This window comes from Podarcis bocagei, assembly GCF_964188305.1.
Source record: "Podarcis bocagei genome assembly, chromosome: 2".
Classification (NCBI taxonomy): domain Eukaryota; kingdom Metazoa; phylum Chordata; class Lepidosauria; order Squamata; family Lacertidae; genus Podarcis; species Podarcis bocagei.
Window position 1 is genome coordinate 37,713,647 of NC_138126.1, and position 21,761 is coordinate 37,735,407.

Sequence of the window (21,761 nt, forward strand, 5' to 3'; positions counted from 1 at the left end):
GCTGCCGCATTCTGGATTAGTTGTAGTTTCCGAGTCACCTTCAAAGGTAGCCCCACGTAGAGTGCATTGCAGTAGTCCAAGCGGGAGATAACCAGAGCATGCACCACTCTGGCGAGACAGTCCGCAGGCAGATAGGGTCTCAGCCTACGTACCAGATGGAGCTGGTAAACAGCTGCCCTGGACACAGATTTGACCTGCGCCTCCATGGACAGCTGTGAGTCCAAAATGACTCCCAGGCTGCGCACCTGGTCCTTCAGGGGCACAGTTACCCCATTCAGGACCAGGGAATCCTCCACACCTGCCCGCCTCCTGTCCCCCAAAAACAGTACTTCTGTCTTGTCAGGATTCAACCTCAATCTGTTAGCCGCCATCCATCCTCCAACCGCCTCCAGACACTCACACAGGACCTTCACCGCCTTCACTGGTTCTGATTTAAAAGAGAGGTAGAGCTGGGTATCATCCGCATACTGATGAACACCCAGCCCAAACCTCCTGATGATCTCTCCCAGCGGCCGCATGTAGATGTTGAAAAGCATGGGGGAGAGGACAGAACCCTGAGGCACCCCACAAGTGAGAGCCCAGGGGTCTGAACACTCATCCCCCACCACCACTTTCTGAACACGGCCCAGGAGGAAGGAGCGGAACCACTGTATGACAGTGCCCCCAGCTCCCAGCCCCTCAAGGCGGTCCAGAAGGATGCTATGGTCGATGGTATCGAACGCCGCTGAGAGATCCAGCAGAACTAGGAAACAGCTCTCACCTTTGTCCCTAGCCCGCCGGAGATCATCAACCAGTGCGACCAAGGCAGTTTCAGTCCCATGATGAGGCCTGAATCCCGACTGGAAGGGATCCAAATGGTCCGCTTCTTCCAGGCGTGCCTGGAGTTGTTCGGCAACCGCTCGCTCAATCACCTTGCCCAGGAATGGAAGATTTGAGACTGGGCGATAGTTGGCCATCGTGGCCGCATCTAAAGATGGTTTTTTAAGAAGCGGTTTAATAACCGCCTCTTTCAGCGGGTCTGGGAAGGCTCCCTCACGGAGGGAAGCATTCACCACCCCACGAAGCCCATCGCCCAGTCCTTCCCGGCTAGCTTTTATAAGCCAGGATGGGCAAGGATCCAGGAGACAGGTGGTTGGTTTCACTCGTCCAAGCAGCCTGTCCACATCCTCGGAGGTAACAGATTGGAATTGATCCCACTCAACTTGACTAGACAGAACTCTAGCACTCTCCCGCCCCGGCCCTGCTCCCACGGTGGAGTCTACTTCTTCCCGAATCTGAGCGATTTTATCTGCAAAAAACTTTGCAGAATCATTGCAGGAGAACATGTGGCCCGTACTGGGCCCCGATGTTGCAGGTGGTTCCGCTAAATTGTGAACCACCTGAAAAAGTCTCCTGCTGCTGTTTTCTGCAGATGCAATAGAGGCGGTGAAGAAATTCTTCTTCGCCGTCGCTATCGCCACTTGGTAGGCTCGACGTTGAGCTCTAACCTGTGTCCGGTCAAATTCGGAATGAGTTATCCGCCACCGGCGCTCTAGCCGTCTCAACGATTGTTTCATTGCCCTCAGATCCGTGGAAAACCACGGGGCTGTCCGGGCTCCATGCAATCGGAGAGGGCGCTTCGGAGCCAAACAGTCAATAGCCCTGGTTAACTCCACATTCCAGCGGGCCACCAGGGAATCGGCTGAAAGGCCATCAACATGGGATAAAGTATCCCCTACCACTCTCTGGAAACCATTTGGATCCATTAAGTGGCGGGGGCGGACCATCCGAATTGGTCCCACCTCCCTGCAGAGGGGAAGGGTCGCGGAGAAGTCCAGTTGCACCAGGAAGTGATCTGACCATGGCACTTCTTTCGTTTCGCTTTTACTTAGTGTCAGATCACCAACATCCATAGAGGTAAACACCAGGTCCAAGGCATGTCCACGGCTGTGGGTTGGGCCAGACTTATTCAGGGACAGCCCCATGGAGGCCATGCTTTCCACGAAGTCCCGAGCGGCCCCTTGTAAGGTCGTGTCGGCATGGATGTTAAAATCCCCTAGGACAACCAAGCTAGGTGTCTCCAGGAGAACATCCGCCACGACCTGAAGCAGCTCGGGCAGGGAATCCTTGGTGCAGCGGGGAGGTCGGTACACCAAAAGGAATCCTGTACTGCCCCTATTGCCCAACTTCCAGAACATGCACTCAGAAAACTGGGTCTTCCCAATAGGACGCCTGGTGCAAACTAATGACTTCCTAAAAATCACTGCAACCCCCCCTCCCCGCCCATGTGACCTGGGTTGCTGTGCGTAAGAGAAACCTGGTGGACAAGCAGCGGCAAGGACAGGCCCATCTGCTTCATCCAACCAAGTCTCTGTTACACATGCCAGGTCAAGTCCTCCATCCACGATCAAGTCATGGATGGCAGTGGTCTTATGAATCATTGACCTGGCATTGCACAGCAGCACCTTCAGGTCATGTGGGTATCCCTTGCTGATTCTAGTATCCATCCGGTCAGGACCAGACCCGGAGGCAGGGATAGTCCTCAGACAACGACTAAACCTGCCTCCTCTGTAATGACATGGTCTGGTCTTAGCGTAACTCCTCCTCCTACCCGTGATCACTGAGATCGGTTGTCCCAGTGCATCCCCCCCTGTGGAACATGCCCCAGCCATTTTGTGGGCTGGGGCCCACTCCCCGGCAGCCCTGACCCCTCCCCCTAAAAACAAAATAACACCTTAAACAAACAAACACAACCAATAAACCAATACAAACAAAAAAATGTAAAAATTACAAAAACATCAAATTAATAATAATAAAAAAAATTCGCCAAGCCCAACCAAACATCAATCCCACCCCCACCCCCCACATACAAAAAATCCAGAGAAAATTTTTAAAAACATTTTAAAAACACTCTGTGCCTCTCCGGCAGTAACAACTGTCCTAGTGAGGCCTGTCAGGCCCCGCCCTGGGCCAGGTGGTAAGTGGCAGGGAGGAGCAGGGCCCTCAAGCACTCACTCAGGGGAGTCCTCCTGGGCAGCAGGCCGCAAGCAGCACGCAGTCCTTATGAGGCCCCAGGCCCCGCCCCAAGCCAGATGGTAAGTGGCAAGAGCAGGGCCCACAAGCACTCACTCAGGGAGTCCTCCTGGGCAGCAGGCCGCAAGCAGCACGCAGTCCTTATGAGGCCCCAGGCCCCGCCCCAAGCCAGATGGTAAGTGGCAAGAGCAGGGCCCTCAGGCACTCACTCAGGGAGTCCTCCTGGGCAGCAGGCCGCAAGCAGCACGCAGTCCTTGTGAGGCCCCAGGCCCCGCCCCAAGCCAGATGGTAAGTGGCAAGAGCAGGGCCCACAAGCACTCACTCAGGGAGTCTTCCTGGGCAGCAGGCCGCAAGCAGCACGCAGTCCTTGTGAGGCTTCAGGCCCCGCCCCAGGCCAGATGGTAAGTGGCAAAAGCAGGGCCCACAAGCACTCACTCAGGGGAGTCTTCCTGGGCAGCAGGCAGCAAGCAGCACGCAGTCCTTGTGAGGCCCCAGGCCCCGCCCCAAGCCAGATGGTAAGTGGCAAAAGCAGGGCCCACAAGCACTCACTCAGGGAGTCTTCCTGGGCAGCAGGCCGCAAGCAGCACGCAGTCCTTATGAGGCCCCAGGCCCCGCCCCAAGCCAGATGGTAAGTGGCAAGAGCAGGGCCCTCAGGCACTCACTCAGGGAGTCCTCCTGGGCAGCAGGCCGCAAGCAGCACGCAGTCCTTGTGAGGCCCCAGGCCCCGCCCCAAGCCAGATGGTAAGTGGCAAGAGCAGGGCCCTCAGGCACTCACTCAGGGAGTCTTCCTGGGCAGCAGGCCGCAAGCAGCACGCAGTCCTTATGAGGCCCCAGGCCCCGCCCCAAGCCAGATGGTAAATGGCAAAAGCAGGGCCCTCAGGCACTCACTCAGGGAGTCCTCCTGGGGCCTGGGGCCTCACAATCTTGAGTGATTACTTGAGTGATATTCTGAGTACCACTTAGGAGGGTCATTAGGTGTGGATTAGTTGCTAAAGCTTTCGTGTCTTGACCTCTTGACCTTGTGAAGAGTTTTTCTGAGAAGATGGCTGTACTGCACTTAGTTGTGCTCTGGCTTGGCTTCGTGTATAGGGGCGAGCTGTGGTTTTGTGCCCTGTGCCAGCCAGATCTGTGTAGGGATTGCAGGGGGGTGCAGCATCCGGAGGTGCCACTATGGTTTGGCTACTGGATGGTGTCTGTAATTTATCTGTGGAGAGGGTCTGGGTTTGGGTCTGGTGTGGTTGATTGGAGATGGCGTTCTGTGTGCCTCTGGTTCTGGTGTCGGTTTTTGTGGGGAGGGCTAATTTCCAGATGTCTGGCATAATCATTCTCCCAGCAGACAAAGGTAATGCCACTGTTGTGATGAACACATCGGACTACCAAGCAAAACTATCAAATCTACTCCAAGACCCTACCTACCAACCTATAAAAACAGATCCCACCACCTATCTGGAAAAAACCACCAAATCCAAAATAAAAGCCTCTCCTATCAGTGAAGAAATCCAGCTAAGAATCATCCCCAGAGAAAAATCATCCAGATGCCCCAAACTCTACGGTCTCCCCAAGATACACAAAGAAGGAACACCACTCAGACCAATAGTCAGCTCCATAGGCTCACCTCTACAAAATCTCGCTAAATTTCTCGCTAAGCAACTTCAGCCCTATGCAGAATCTATCGCTTCACACGTTACAAACTCCTTCCAGTTCATAGAAACAATAAAGAAGCAAAACCTACATCCCGATGACCTACTTGTGAGCTTCGATGTTGTATCTCTCTTCACACAAGTGCCCATTAATGAAGCCTTGACAGCCATTCAAAACAAATACAATCCCCCCGAATACATCCTGGACCTGACCAACCACTGCCTAACCAACACGTACTTCATCCACAATGGACAAAGATACAAACAGATAGAAGGAGCACCTATGGGATCACCCCTCTCACCGGTCATCGCAAATCTGTACATGGAACACTTTGAAACCAATGCTTTAGACAAGTCAGAACACAAACCCAAACTTTGGCTCAGATATGTTGACGACACCTTTGTAATTTGGCCACACGGGAAGGAAAAACTAGATAGCTTCCTCACACATCTCAACAGCCTACACCCCAAAATACAATTCACTATGGAAATAGAAGCCAACAACCAACTTCCCTTCCTTGACGTCCTAATCTACAAAAAACCTGATGGCTCCCTAGGACACACTATCTACCGGAAAAAAACACACACCAACCGCTACTTACATGCACAATCACACCACCACCCTGCACAAATAAACTCCGTAGCCAAGACTCTCATCTCCAGAACCAAACGCCTGGCTGACAAAGACCACTTGACAACTGAGTTACAGAATCTCTCAAATGTGTTAATCGCCAACGGATACCAGCAAAACAGGGTTACGAAGCTAATCCAAAAAGAAACACCCCCCAAAAACCAAGACACAGAAGAAAACAATGGCATGGCCCTCCTTCCTTATATCAAGGGCACTACAGATAAAATTAGCAAAATCCTCCATAAACACAATATCAAAACAGCCTTTTGCACCAACCAAAAAATAGCCAATATCCTCAGAAACCCAAAAGATAAAATCCAGTTAGAAAACCAAGGGGTCTATGAAATACCCTGCAAAGTCTGCCCAGCCACGTACATTGGACAAACAAACAGACGAATAAATGCACGTATCGCAGAACACAAGAATGCCATCAAAAAAGAAGAAAAAACTTCCTCTCTTTACCAACACATGAAAGAAACAGGACACGAAATTAATTTTGCAGATTCCAAATTGCTCTTTAACATGGAACATCACCACAAGAGAATAATCATGGAAGCCATCGAGATAGAGAAACACCCTCACAACATGAACAAGCGTGACGACACGTCCCGCCTGCCAGACATCTGGAAATTAGCCCTCCCCACAAAAACCGACACCAGAACCAGAGGCACACAGAACGCCATCTCCAATCAACCACACCAGACCCAAACCCAGACCCTCTCCACAGATAAATTACAGACACCATCCAGTAGCCAAACCATAGTGGCACCTCCGGATGCTGCACCCCCCTGCAATCCCTACACAGATCTGGCTGGCACAGGGCACAAAACCACAGCTCGCCCCTATACACGAAGCCAAGCCAGAGCACAACTAAGTGCAGTACAGCCATCTTCTCAGAAAAACTCTTCACAAGGTCAAGAGGTCAAGACACGAAAGCTTTAGCAACTAATCCACACCTAATGACCCTCCTAAGTGGTACTCAGAATATCACTCAAGTAATCACTCAAGATATCCCTCAAGTAATTAATGAACAAAAGAAGAAAAGGCACATTAACCTAGGAACTTCCTATCTGCCCAGAACGTTGGAGGCTATACACCACACCCCCTCAACAGTATTTATAGGAACTCAAACACTGAGATCCTGCTCTGTTCTAGTAACAAGAAGCCGAAAGCACCAGCCTGAAGATGACGAGTGAGACCTCGTCGAAACGTCGCCTAGACACCCCAACTCTTACACGGGAAGACACCCGAAGACACCAAAACCTACATATATATATATATATATATATATATATATATATATATATATATATATATATAATATTGTTTCTATACCATAAATTATTCATCATAATAGTAATGAAAAGGTTTTTAATTATACTAGTTGATGTTCTTGTTTCATATATTTAATAAAGGGAGATGATAAGGTTCTCAAATAGTTCTTTGTTTACCTTTCCTTAAGTGTACCATTTCTGTTAATTTGCTCATCGTGGCAAGATATCAAACTGCATTAAACCATTCTTGTTGTATTGGAAAGACTCTCCTCCCTGGAAGAGAGGGGAGTGGTTGTGGGCGGGAGCCCGAGCTCCGCCCCTAGCAGGGGGCGTTAGCCCCCTGCCTCCCCCACTCACCTGGCTGGCGCCCACGCCCACGGCCAAGCACCTAACCAGGTGCCTTCAAGGGGGTGTGTACAGCAGCCTAAATGCTGCGGCGCCAGCCCCTCCTCGGCCTCACTCTCTGTCGTCCCGTCGCAAGTCACCCACCCTCCACTCCCTTTGAGCTCAGGGTTTTTAGTTTTCCTTGGCCTTGCTATGGACCTTAGGTTGGTCACCCTGGTTGTCCGGGGGGCCTGGTAGGAATTTTTCCATTTGGCATTAGGCTTTTTGGTTTTTTCGCCTACCTCGTAGCAATCGTCACAACTTTCGTGGTATTGGTGGGTAGGTTAGGCATTGGAATAATGTGTTGTGGTGTGTCGAAGGGCTAGGTGTGGCCATCCCCTATGCCTTCAATTTTTGGGTATTCCGTTAAAGGAATCTGGCAGTCATGTACTCTGTCCAATGCCTGCTTGGCGGGAGGCCATGGCACGACCCTCGGTGACATCAGGGGAGAGCCTATAGTTGGATTAGCATCAACAGGCTCCACCTACTGGTGAATAAACCCCGCTGTTTTAGACATCCAATGCCTAAGCCAATACCTTTTCACTGCTGTAATCAATAAAGTTGTGGCCTTTTCTTGCCCATTAACCTTATATCACGTGTCCTTGTGTATTCATTCCACATTGTGGGGGTCGGGTCCTCGAACCACAACTATTGGAACACTCCATTTAGATGCTCTGAAATCATTTTCAATTTTTTTGCTTTGCTTTTGGTAGCAGTTAATAGAACCCCAAAATAAATTTCATTGTTCTGATGCCACATTTTTTAAAGTTATCCTAGAAGAATTTCATATGTATGTAGTATTCAACCATTTCTCAATGATCGGTTCTGAAAAATTCTAAAACTTCACACGTGTCCATCAAATGTCAGTTTTAAACATTTCTTACCAATAAAACTGAACATTGCTCATTGTCTAATTTTAAATTGTATTATAAACTTGAGCAAACTGGACTTTCTGCTAGATTTAGGCTAATGTCCCTCTAATTGTTCAAAGTATCCAGTTGCCTCATGTCTGGTTTATGTTCTTTCTAAAGCACAGTTTGCACAAATAAAAGTAAGAAAGCTATACATTAGCATTTAAAAATCATGTCTAAAATAATTAAACTATACTGAATTACTTTTGAGCTAAGAATTAACTGAAATCGTTTCCATTTCTTGTTTTGTTTTTAATCTTAAGTAATTCACCGGAGTATGCATGATATGATTAAACCTCACCTGGCAATCATAGGCATCCATTAATAGCTTTCCTTCATTGATTGAAACATATTAATTAAGAAAAGGCCCTAACCAGGAGCTCCTTCCCTGATCTATATGCACAGTTTAATAATAATCATACTGTGTGATTAGAATGATTATGGGGGACACTGTGAAAAATTCATTTGCCGCGAATAAGCCAACAACTTTGCATCTGTGTTGAGAAACAATTATAGACCTTAATTGGGAGCCCATGTAATGATGACAGCAGTTATTTCAGTGATTGATTCTGAAATTAAAGTGAGCTGGCAAATTAAACACCAGTACATCCAGAGCTAGAAAACTGAGAAGAAGTTTTGGGTCCAGGGCATGTTAATTGCACATATATTGAAATAAATGGGGAGAGGAGTCAAAATGATCAGCAACTGCAGCCAACTATTACAGTACAGTGGTACCTCTGGTTATGAACTTAATTCATTCTTGAGGTCCGTTCGTAACCTGAAACCGTTCTTAACCTGAGGTACCACTTTAGCTAATGGGGGCCTCCCACTGCCACCGCTGCGCAATTTCTGTTCTCATCTTAAGGTAAATTTCTTAACCCGAGGTACTACTTCTGGTTTAGCGGCGTCTGTAACCCGAAGTGTTTGTAACCCGAGGTACCACTGTACTGATGTGCTGTAGATACCTTATGACTTCTTGATGCTCCAACATTCATAAATCAGTAGGGGGTTTCCAGTTTCACAGTAGATTAGAGAGTGGTGGTTTTTATGAGGTCATATATCCCAGCAATTTTGTACTCGCTGTTGACCAGCTCAGACCATTTCCTTCATGAGTGATGTTTATGGACAACAATGCATTCTAAGCTACAAAAGTGGTGAGGAGCAAACATTTAATTCAGGTTTGTTTCTAGTGGAATAAATCCAGGTAAAACAGAAGTGATGGTGGAACTAATGCAACCAGGCTACAGACATTCATTGACATTCCAAGGTTTCAGGAGGGGAATTCGGAAAGACTTATTTAGTGTACCTCTCCTCATCTCTTTTTTTTTTTGCCACTGACAGAAAAGGAGAAACACCAGTGAGCTTCCTGCTGTAGTGGGGGTCAACCATGCCCAATCCTAATATCGCTCCAACCTGCAAGAGAGCAGGGCTCCAGTTACATGGAAGAGCTGGAGGAGGGATCTGATCCCCTTTACATTTCATGACATGTCATTTAGCTACCATTTCTAGAAGGCTACAGTTCTGTGTGCCTGTGAGAGTTGGTTTAGATGGGGAAGAATTTGTGTGGTTATCATTAATGGTCTATAGAAGCTGGGGATGTGCCTATTCCTGGGCCCTTTTTAATTATGTGTGGCCCTAATCTCTGTCTTGTATAGTGTGACATTGGATGATGATACTAGCAGGGAGGACAGGTAGCAAGGAGTTGTGAAGATGTTGCCTCAGTTTCAGAAGTGATAGGCAGAGGAAATGATACTTGGAGTGGAGTTGTTGACCTCCATCTGGGGCAGAGACCTAGATATTTGATCCATATCCCCATTTCAGCCCTCCTACTCTCCCAAAGGTTTCTGGTATCTTACCTGTTGATCCCTTTGGTTTGGTGTTATTGAATGTCAGGTCAGTTCATAATGAAATCATTCTCATCCATGACTTGGTTGTGGATAAAGGGGCTGACCTGATGTGTCTTACCAAGGCTTAGGTGGGTAAACCGGATGTCCATCAGTGTTGCTCATCTGGGCACTCTGGGCAGCACCCAACTAGAATGAGGAGTCAAGTGTGGTGGGGTGTTGCTATTGTCCATAGAAGCACTATTTCTGCTACCAGAAAAGCTTTTGATATTGGGCTGGGTTTAGCAGGTCTGCCCTTGATGTTGGACCAGATTAAGGAAACAGTTGTTCTATCAACCACTCTGTGGCTCAGCAGAGCACTCTGTTGCTGACCGAGCTAGCTGAGGTGGTCTCTGGTATAGTGTTGGAAGACACCAGGATGATCAGAAATAATAATACCCAGGTCGGAAGTTACACTGGCCATGCATAGTTGTTTGGAGGATTGTGTCTGTGAATGTCAGCAGTGCCAGGAATGTGATTTTACATAAGTGATGAGAATTCTGTTTTGCTACAACAAATGGTTAATCCACAGGACATTTTTGTTCTTGTGGAAAATATGATTATCTATGAAACACAATTTATTTTGGCATTTGTAAATAGCTGTGATATGTTGCAGACACGATTCATTTTCTCTCTAACGGGCTAACAGAGACAAATCATGTTTTAAAATAACAGTGTTATCATTATTACATTATCAATCTCAAACTAGTGGTATAAAAACATTCCTTTTCTGCTTTCTTCTTGCCCTTTGAAGTATAATTTGTTCTGATTTATATCTCTGAAATCATTGCTATAAGCAAATTTATTACATCACTGGCAAAGACTGTAAAATATTTCTAGGTGCCTTTTATAGTAAGAAAAGTATGTAGTTGTGTCATCCTCCTATTGCATTTGAATGTATAACTTCGTATGTATGAATAAGTTATAATTATTTTTTGTAGACATTTGGATGCTTGCCTAGGATACACCATTAAATAGAGAGGATTTTTCAAACAGTAAAATTTACAGGGGAATTTACAAGATGGATATAAAAACCAGTCTGCTGTGAAATATGGTATGATATTCTAATATTTTAACCATGGTTTTATTGTTGCAGGTAAGCTACAGCACACTATTTAAAAAGGAAACCTGAATAGCCTCCGTAAATTATAAGTATAATTTGATTTTTTTCCCTCAAAGGTGGAAGCAAAATGGCACAGATATTGATCTCACCATGAGTTATCACTACAGGCTGCTTGGAGGCAGCTTGGCAATCAATAACCCACATAAAAAACAGGATATTGGAACATACCAGTGTTTGGTCACAAATTCGTTTGGAACAATTCTGAGCAGGAAAGCAAAACTCCAGTTTGCATGTAAGTTGCATGGATATTTTATTTCCTCATCAATTTTGTTTTTGCAAACAATGTATTAGGCAATTAAAACATCAATGAAATGATTGCTATGAAATGATTGAACTTGCTCATCTTTCCCTTTTCATGCTGAATTCCAATATTTTTCCCCAGTAAACAGCAATAATGAGACAGATATACTGGTCCTTGCAACACACAACAATTATCTACAATCGAGGGAAAGGTCAAGAAAGATGAACACAATTAGGTTTTGCTTAATAGAGCTGTTGCTATTCCCTCACCCCACCCCCACCCCCTGGGATGCCTTTTTTCATGGTCCGATTGCTATTTGTAAGATACCTGCTCCTCACCCCGCTCTAGGTTGGAAAATGAAGTAATCACAAAAGTATAATGATGTCCAGCAGAGTCACAGAAATGTCACACATGGTAATTACCTTACTGACATTTAGTTGCATTAACAGGAATATACACCTCCGCACATTTGCTTTGTAATTGGCATGCCATTGTTGCTTGCACCTAAAATATGTAGCTGTCCTTTAAGCACAGGTGTATGTGAGCCCACGCATAGTGAAAGCAATAATAAAATCCAGTAGACCACGCTCACGCACGCACACAAACACAGAGAGAGATGGAAAAGATAGAAGAAATGTATGCAGCCACATTCTTCCCTACACCAGAGAAGTATACACATATCTAGGTATAAGTATAAGCCAGGGAAGTCAAATAGTGCTACTGCAGACACTGGGTCCAGAGTCACTGTTCATGAAAGGAGAGCTTTGCTCATGGATGAGCCTGTTCTACTTAGAGGACACGTAGTGTTGTGGAGCTCTTCCTTGAATAGAAGGCTATTGTGTTCGGGGGGGGGACGTCCGATCCAAGCCATCGGCAGCAATCCAGCCAAACAGCCTCATCTATCAAATTGGGCATGCCCCCCCCCCGTGGAAGCTTGAGACTGCAATTCTAAACACATTCAGAAGGGTGAAAGCCCCACTGAACTCGGTCGCTTATGAGAAAACAACACATCGGACCGATCCGTTAGGGTTCTCCGCTGTGGACGGCTCTAGATCACAGCCTTTGCCTTTTTATTCTTGCATCTCTTGTGAGAGCAGCTCTTCTTCAAAAAGCAGCTTGGAGAAAGTTGCACATCCCCCACCCCCACCCCGCCGCCACCTCCCTGCCATCCTCCTTTCGTCGTCCTCCATCTGGGCTGGCTGCCGCACTAAGAGAGCAATTGTTTTTAATGCTCATTAATAAAATATACTTCGAAAGGCAGCCTCATGGAGCTGTTTCAGACATCGGTGCTGGTATTAATTATTAATCCTTTTCTGTTCCTATTACAAATTGCCTGTCACAGAGGTCATAGAAAGGAGGCTGTAGAAATGGTGATGGTTCACAGACTTGTGCATGTGTGCAAAGGTGGTCATTCCTGTCTGTTTCTGCCATGGTCTTAAGTCATTTTTCTTCTGACTGCTCAAAGGTAAAAGCAAACTGACTGATGGAAATGGCTATCAAAGTAGGACTGGAACCATCAGGACATGAAGTGCTTGGCGAACAGTCTGCTTTAATGCTCTCTGTGGAACCAGCACAGAATGAACTTCTCTACCCCCGACTCTGTGTTATCCCTTGTAGGGAAACGTACTGTCATAATTCACACTATGACTTGTGTTGCTCAGCATTATGGCTCGTTTGTGGAAAGCTGGTCAGGGGGATGTCAATTCCTGTGGAGACTATAATGTGTAGCCCACTTCAAAGTATTCAAGTGGTGATAAATTTGTATCCAGGCGCTTACTCGAGAGTGAGTATATTTATATGTGGTTGGTGGTGGTTTCAGTCATCCTGTGTTAGGAAGCAGGCTTCTTTTTAAACATGCGCCATGAGAAAAAGGAAAAACCTCAAGCTGGCAAGAAGCTGAAAGGTTTCTTATTACGAAAGAGATTTATATGCATTTTATCAATGCATTTTGAGAAATCCTTGAGTTTGTTTTGACATATGCAATATGAGACTGAATGACTTAGTCCAAATGGGAGTCCACAATGTATTGTATCAGGGGAAACTCTTGCAGAAATATGTACATGAGTCAAAACTGCATATAAAAATGTGTTTATTAGGAGAAATTTGCATGCTGATGAATTTTCATAAATATATATTTTTTTAAAAAAAACACACTAGACAAACGCGATTTTCTGCAAAATGTGAAGAACTGAATTTAGGATTGGAAAAATGAGAAACCTAGAGAACCAAAATTGTCAGATCTTCCCATCCCTTCTCCTAGACAGAGGGTCTTTTCTGTAGCAGTACCCCAGTTGTGGATCTGTGATCTTGGAGACATTTAGCTGGCATATTTATTACTTTTAAAAATTATTATTATTACTATTATTATTATTAAACTTATACCCTGCCCATACTACTGGATTGGCCCAGCCACTTTCTGCAGCTTTCTAAAATCTTTTAAAAGTAATCAATATTGCCCATCATAAAACTCAAACCAAAACCTGGTACTTCTGTTGCTGTTTACCTGCACTGGTTTGCTTTCAGTTCATTTATTTGTAATTATTTATTTTACTTATTTACTTATTTTACTTATATCCTGCCTTTCTCCCAAGTCAGAATTCAAGGCAACTTCCAACATTTAAAAGCACCAATTATAGAATACAGAAGAATAAAAATAAACTAGTTATAAGCAATAATTAAAACAACAACATCACAACATAGTTGAAACCAGCAATTAAAATACAATTTGTCCTGACAGCATCATCTGCGCCTATGTTTCCAAAGCCTCTCTGAACAGGAAGTTCTTAACCTGCTGTCAGAAAGAAAACAAAGAGGGAGCCATTTTAACTACTCTACTCATTCATTCTTGGTACTGCCATGTTGCTTTAAGGGCTCTTACAGAGCCATGGTGAAAGGGGTAATAATATATACTCTGAATATGGCTTATTTGGTTATAACCCGTACATTCCATGAGCAAAAAGCTGGATCCAGGTTCCATCTTGAGCCAGTATGGGGAGGAGAGAAGTGACACATAAATAGAGAGGATCAATTTATGATAGAGAGGAAAAACAAAAAATTATGCAGCTCTTTGTCTGTCTGTCTGTCTGTCTGTCTGTCTCTGATGAGGAAAGAAGCCTTGGACTCATTGTGCAAATTTACTGTTCATACCAGACAACATTCAATTATCTGCAGTTTGGTCCCCTCGGTTAAGGAAATCCAAGGCGATCATCCATGAATCCCTCATGTACTGTAGGCTTTAAGCCAATGGACTAGAAAGAACTGATATTAGTTTAGATAAAAGGCACAGAAGGAAGGACTTACTAATGTTTTTTAAATCATAAGAAGCCTGGTAAAAGTATAGCTTGGAGCTAATTTCAAGTACTAGTTCCTAAACTGTTGGTTAGCAGAAGCCAGGATCACAGTAACTGTCCCCTGCAGTGCAATAATGTTCAAATGCCATATAAATATATGGGCACATTGATCCCTTGCGCTGGATTAAATGATATCATCTGTGGCAGAGTCTAAGCTTTCTTAATAATCTTTATGGTCACAAGATCAAGAGAATTTATAGATGACAACTGTAGACGTTCTGTAACTAGATGTAAACTGCACCATTCAGAGCAAAATCTTCAGGTCTGCATATCTAAGAAGCTTGAGCTTTTGAAGACAGAACAACATTTCTGATGTCACATTTCCCAATTGTGTCTTTTAGTAGTGTAATTAAAAATTGTTATGTCTGCCTGAACTTCAGCTTGTACATTCATCATCATGTTTGTGGGATTTGTTATTTAATATTAATTTTAGTTTTTTCTGTATTGTGGTCATAAAATAGAACCACCAGAGAGCTATCTTTAAATGATATTTTAAAATAGCTAAATAATTATAATGACAGTAGTAATAATAATATTAGCATATAAGGTAAAGGTAAAGAATCCCTGGATGGTTAAGTCCAATCAAAGGCAACTTTGGGGTGCGATGCTCATTTTGCTTTTCAGGCCAAGAGAGCCAGCGTTTGTCCACAGACAGTTTTCTGGGTCATGTGGCCAGCATGACTAAACCACCTCTAGCACAATGGAACACCGTGACAGAAACCAGAGCACACGGAAACGCCATTTACCATATACCTTGGTACTCAGACGGCTTGGCTCCCGAACAAATCGGCCTCTGAACACCGCCAACCCAGAAGTGAGTGTTCCTGTTGGTGAACATTTTTTGGAAGCCGAACGTCCGATGCGGCTTCTGATTGAATGCAGGAAGCTCCTGCAGCCAATCGGAAGCAGTGTCTTGGTTTTCAAATGGTTTCGGGAGTCAAACAGATTCCCGGAACAGATTATGTTTGACAGCAAAGGTACCACTGTACTATATTATATTTAGCATATACTATATTAATGGTCTAATAGGAGTTCAGCCTGACGATGACCAACATTTTGGGTTAGAACATCACCTGCACTCCACACATTAGCAATGCTCACCACGATTTTGTTGGCCTGAGTTCCACCATAACCAGCAATCTTTCCATCCCTGCTGAACTTGACAAGCATATTGGCAAGGCAGCTAAGGCAATGGCTCGTCTATTCAAAAGGGTATGGGATAATGTGATGCTAACATTCAATACCAAGATGAAGGTCTACCAGGATTGTGTGTTGAGCATGCTGCTTTATGGAAGTGAATTGTGGGCAACTTACAACCTGCAGGAACGATGTCTCAACACCTTCCACATGTGCTGCATCAGGAAGGTTTTGGGTATCACATGGCAAACAAAGATGTGCTCTCCCAAGCCCACATTCCCAGCATGTTTGCACTTGTGTCTTAGGATTCCCAAGGACGTGCTCTACGGGGAGCTAACTTCAGGCACCAGGCCCATTGGCAGACTAGCTTCAGATCCTTTCCCAGTCCTTTAGAAGTGGTGTTATGTGGGAAGCTACCTTATGCTGAATCAGACAACTCATCCATGTATCTCAGTATTGATTACAATGACTTGTAGTGTTTAGCATCTTTCAGTCAGGGGACATTTTCAACCCTACCTGGAGATGCCAGGAACTGAGCCTCAGACCTTCTGCATTCAATGCAGATGCCCTACCACTAAAGCAGATGCCATGCCACTATGTGGTATTGGCAGTATGCCTCCTTCGGTGAAAGCTGCTGTGTTCTAATATCACTTCAAGCTTCCGAACACTCTTCAAGAATAGCTCTGTGTAAAGCTTACTTGTTACACAGTAAGCAAGTTTGAGACTGCAGAAATAAATGTGCAATATGATGACAGCGCAGCAGAGCATATGGCAAGCTTTTCTAAACTTCGCAGAGGGAAGATTTTTTCAGTGTTATCCCAGTAGTGCATAAGACCTCCATTTCTGGTTTCAGCTAAATTCAGTCATAAGCAGCGCTATTCTTCTAGAAAAAGAGATGCTGGAACTCACCATGAGTGCCTCCCTTGTTCTTTTATAATGGCAATGGAGAGGTGCCGGAACTGAGTTCCGGCGAGTTCCAAATGAAAAAACAAACAAACCTGGGTCATAAGCCTTTTAATCGAGTTTGTTTTCAAGTGTTGTACAGTGGTACCTTGGGTTAAGAACTTAATTCATTCTGGAGGTCCGTTCTTAACCCGAAACTGTTCTTAACCTGAATCGGAGCTGCTGCTGCCACACAATTTCTGTTCTCATCCTGAAGCAAAGTTCTCACCTGGAGTACTGTGTCCAGTTCTGGGAACCACAGTTCAAGAAGGACACTGACAAACTGGAACGTGTCCAGAGGAGGGCAACCAAAATGGTCAAAGGCCTGGAAACGATGGCTTATGAGGAACAGCTAAGGGAGCTGGGCATGTTTAGCCTGGAGAAGAGGAGGTTAAGGGGTGATATGATAGCCATGTTCAAATATATAAAAGGATGTCACATAGAGGAGGGAGAAAGGTTGTTTTCTGCTGCTCCAGAGAAGCGGACACGGAGCAATGGATCCAAACTACAAGAAAGAAGATTCCACCTAAACATTAGGAAGAACTTCCTGACAGTAAGAGCTGTTCGACAGTGGAATTTGCTGCCAAGGAGTGTGGTGGAGTCTCCTACTTTGGAGGTCTTTAAGCAGAGGCTTGACAACCATATGTCAGGAGTGCTCTGATGGTGTTTCCTGCTTGGCAGGGGGTTGGACTCGATGGCCCTTGTGGTCTCTTCCAACTCTATGATTCTATGATTCTTAACCCAAGATACTATTTCTGGGTTAGCGGAATCTGTAACCTGAAGTGTCTGTAACCCGAGGTACCACTGTATTCTAGAAATGTTGTAATACATACACACACACACACTAAAATGGATGAAATAGATAAGGGAATGTAGACTGCATAGTAAGAGCTTGAAAATACTGTTGCATGCCACCTAAATCCTTACCCAGGATCTGTGTTTTCTTTGGGAATGAGGCACAGCTGAAACTGTGGCGTCTTTATGATATTTGGTTTATTTTCACATATATACAACCTGAGCCTGCAATGGAGGGGTTAACAGCATTAACATCCCAAAAGAGTCTTGTTTCTCCCTTAGCTGCAGCCTTGGTTTCAAATAGAAATCAACCACTGCTATTTCTCTCTGGCTTTCCAACTTGCAGCTTTGCTTCTCAGTCACACCATTGCAAAACTCAACTCTAAACTCATGCTTTGTCCTTCTAACCATCTCTGAGTTGTGGGAGGGGCCTCACCCATTTGCTGTCTTACACAGAACCCACTTTCCCTGCTGCCTTAATGGCCCATTACCCAGGTGATCACCTCAACACAAGAGGTGGGCAGAAGTATACAGCCTACCCCACCAAACTCATAGCAACACAATTAGAATACATAAAATATGCAAGAAGAAAATTGTCCACATATAATAGGGTGTCTTATTGTCAGCTGGCTCCCATAGTTATATTGTCATCAAGAACTCTTCACACAAGATGGTCTCCTACATGGACATCACTTTGATACAGCAAAACTGTTCTGTGTGAAATGGCCTTTATTGCTGAAACATCTAGAAACCAAGCTTCAGGTAAGCAGCAATCTGGATTGAAATAAACTAGGATTCCTGCACAGAAAACAGACAACCTGAAGAATGAGCACCAAAACAAAGAGGCCTCCAGTGACCTCTTTGGAACATAGAGACAAGAGCATGGGAAGCTGCCTTACACTTTTGACCACTGATATCTCAGGCAGTATTGTCTACTGGGATGGCTCAGTTGGTAGAACCTGAGACTCTTAATCTCAGGGTCATGGGTTTGAACCCTACCTTGGGCAAAAGATTCCTGCGGTGAAAGGGAGTCAGACTAGATGACCCTCATGGTCCCTTCCAACTCTACAATTCTATGATTGGCAGCAGCTCTCCTAAATGGCTCAGCATTAGATTATGTTGGCATTGACATTGACCAAGGCAGAACGTATCAGGACTTGCATCATGCAATCTGAAGGAGAAGGAGAAAAAGGGGGTTCTAAGGAAGACAGAGGCACTAATTTGGTACAGTTGCAGATTAAAGTATATGGATACATAGGTACATAGCTGTGTGAGTAATCCAAAACTCATATTAATGTGTAGAGTACTGAACTGCTATGCATACCTAAAGCACAATAACTATTTTTTTTATAGCAAAGGTGTTAGATAAAGCAATGTTGCAGGTTTTACTCGCAGGCATTTTTTTGTTTCCTGTTAGCTTCTTTCCCTGACTACGACAGTGGCATTGTCCACAGGCATCTTGTATCTAGGGGCCTGCTGTTTTCAGTATTACCTCCTTGGTAATATAGGAAAATGGTATTAAATAGAAATGTCATAGAGGAAACAAAAAGGCCCCATTTAGATTCTGTATTCAAACTGTCAGAAATAGTAGCCATGCATTCTTGACGTCAACAGTGCCAAGAAAATAGAAAGGGTCTGGGACTATTTGAACTCTAAAGTAGATCCCCCCCTTAGTCTGAAATGCAGTTGAGAGGCAAAATCTTCGTGAATATTAATTTGTTGTGCATAATGTAGGCCTATTAATATGAATGAAGCTTACATAACTCAAATTTAAAATTTTTAAACGCACAAAAATTCATTAGAATGCTAGGGAATGTTTTCATTATTGCAACACTTTTAAGTCAATGTAAATAAATAGGTGTAAGGGAAATATCCTCATCGAGCTGAATATTAACAGGGGCATCGCAACTTCTTTTTCCACTGTCCTAAATAGCCAGGCTATATGTAATTACACTGTTGTGGTTGTTACCAATTAAAGATAGCTCAAGATTACAAAGGTTGCAAGCCTTCCAGCTAAATACAGGCCGCCAGCCATTTATAGTTGCCCACAGCAGCCTGGGGTGACAAAACCAAGAAGATTGCTAAGTACTGGCAGACCAGACTGGTGGGTCACAAATTGTGTTCATTTTTGGCACCTTTCATAAGCTTGCCTCCTGGGGTGAGCACTGCATCCCATGATCACTTGCTTGTGGTAACGGCCTTTCACAACCATGCGGCGACTTGATAGCTGAAGTTAATGTACAGTAAACATGCTTCTCCATACAGAGCCAAATCTGCACTTTGATGGGTACATAATGTTCATAAATGGGTCAGTTGTGCATTTATTTTAATGTCAAGAGTATATTGTACTTTCAAATTTCCTCCTTCATGGAAATCAAAGAACAGAAGGGCATCAGAGGCTCTGTAGTCACAAGACATTTGTATACTAGGTTGGTGGTGGAACACCCTCTCCAGTTAAGTTTTTTCTCTCCTTCCACTTATAGTTTCTGCTGGCTATGTTGTTCAGCTCTCTGTTTTTATATTGGGATATTTCTTTGGGGGTTGTGACCAATACTAGCCCTACTCAGACCAGACCCACTGAAATGAATGATTCAAAGCCAGTCATGTTCATCAGTTTTAATGGATGTACTTCTGTTCATGTTTTTCTGTTTGAATGACTGCAAGACTCCATGAAAGGCAGGGTAAAAGTTTGTGGACTCCAATTCTGTACTAACTTACTCTAGAGTAAGTTCAATTGAAATCAGTGGGACTTACTTTTAAGCAGACATACGTTTTGTCTGTTTTATAGATGGCTTAAAAAACAACAACCAACAACCTAGCCTTCAGTCCTCAATTCAGACATATTTTTTCATATGATAACAAACAGAAGGGAAATGATGTTGAGGGATGGATGGAAGTGGGGAAGAGCGCAGGCATGAAACAAAAATACCACTCATAGCTATTCATGGAGGGTAAGAACAGCAGACCAAATATTATTTAAAATAACCAATTTGTCTGGGATGTGAAATGAGGTTCCTTCTAATACATGCAAATCATTCTGTCTCAGGCTCCGTCACTAATCAGAGGAAGGGATGATGGTTCCTATTTAACTCAGTTCACTTCCATTGCCACGTGAAAGTCACTTGTCTGTCACCAACTGTGATTTTAGCTTGTTAATTTCAAGAGATATTGACAAGCGCTTTAATTCACATACAAGATTAATGGGCTGCATAGGGAAGCAATACCCCAGAGTCAGACAGCCCTTTCACACTTGTAAATTGTCCACATTGTAAAAAGCTTTCCCTCCTGTTGTAAACAGGGCTGGAGCTGTTAATAAAGGAGCTTTTGTTTGGCATCTCAGGGTGAGATTTCAATGGGCTAGCTTGCAGAGTAAGCGAAAACATTCCTTGCTGTGGGAGCTGCATTGAAGCCTGTTGCTAATTGCTCCTCAGGAAAGCCGATGAAGTTCCACAATAATTTCCCATCCTTTTGTCCAGGAATAAAGTGCAGTGCTGGCAAGCATGCTTGAGGAAGCTTGGATCCATACCAAGGATCAGAAGCGCTGCAAGGAACCTGGGATGCCTGAGTGCCCTGACATATTCTTTGCGGTTTAGCCACGGCAGGTGTCTCTCAGAAACCATGTTGATAATGGTGGCTTATAGGGAAATGAGGCACTTTCTTCAGGACTTGACTTTCCATTCTGCAAATGGGGAAATGAACTGATTGTTAATGTTGAGCGATGAAGCACTGAGAATATTTTATTTCTTTATTTCCTGCCCTTTACCCAAATGTTCCAGGGCTGCATAGAAAACAGTTTAAAACAAGTTACAATCATAAAAATAAGATGAGTCCTAAAATATATACAGTCGTACCTTGGATCTCAAATGCTTTGGCTCCTGAACAAATCGGCTCCTGAACGGTCAAAACCCAGAATTCTGGTTTTCAAACTATTTTTGGAAGCCAAAAGTCCGCCTCGGCTTCCAATTGGCTGCAGGATGCTTCTGCAGCCAAATGGAAGTCACGCCTTGGTTTTGAATGGTTCTGGAAGTCGAACAAACTCCCAGAATGCATTCTGTTCAAGAACCAAGGTGCGGCTGTACACCTCAAGTGTCTTCAACATACTCAGCAAGCTGTACAATGAAGTTGCCAGATGCACCTCTGTGGGGAAGGAGTTCCAAAGCTTTGGGGCCACCACAGAGAATGCTCTGTTCTGAGCCACCCACCCCTTGAGCCTCTGAGGGTGGAGGGATCGCCACAAGGGTCCTACCTTTCCTCTGAAGAGGTCAAGGTGGTATACAAGCTTCCTGCTTCCCCATTCTACCCTCACAATATTCAGAAGTCATGGACATGGAGAATGGCCCAAGTAAACTTTATGGCTGAGTGCTGATTTTAAACTTTGTCTCCCAGGTCCTAGTTCAACACCCTAACCACTCCATTGGCTCTCATTTGGGTGCCAGTG

At 44.5% G+C, this 21,761-nt stretch overlaps 1 protein-coding gene across 8 annotated transcripts in view; it reads left to right on the plus strand.

Annotated features, from left to right (window-relative positions):
• LOC308581529 (contactin-6-like) overlaps positions 1-21,761 on the plus strand; it is a 210,434-nt gene that overhangs the window by 91,251 nt on the left and 97,422 nt on the right. For 7 of the 8 annotated variants that reach the window (XR_014005104.1, XM_081184028.1, XM_081184033.1 and 4 more), the window contains exon 4: positions 10,915-11,090. Coding sequence is in view for 6 of the 8 variants with exons in the window: in XM_081184028.1 (XP_081040154.1) it covers positions 10,915-11,090 (176 nt within the window). In the remaining 2 variants the exon portion in view is untranslated. Of the gene's footprint in view, positions 1-10,914; positions 11,091-21,761 lie in introns of those variants that run through there. The other variant, XM_081184032.1, reaches the window with a different exon arrangement.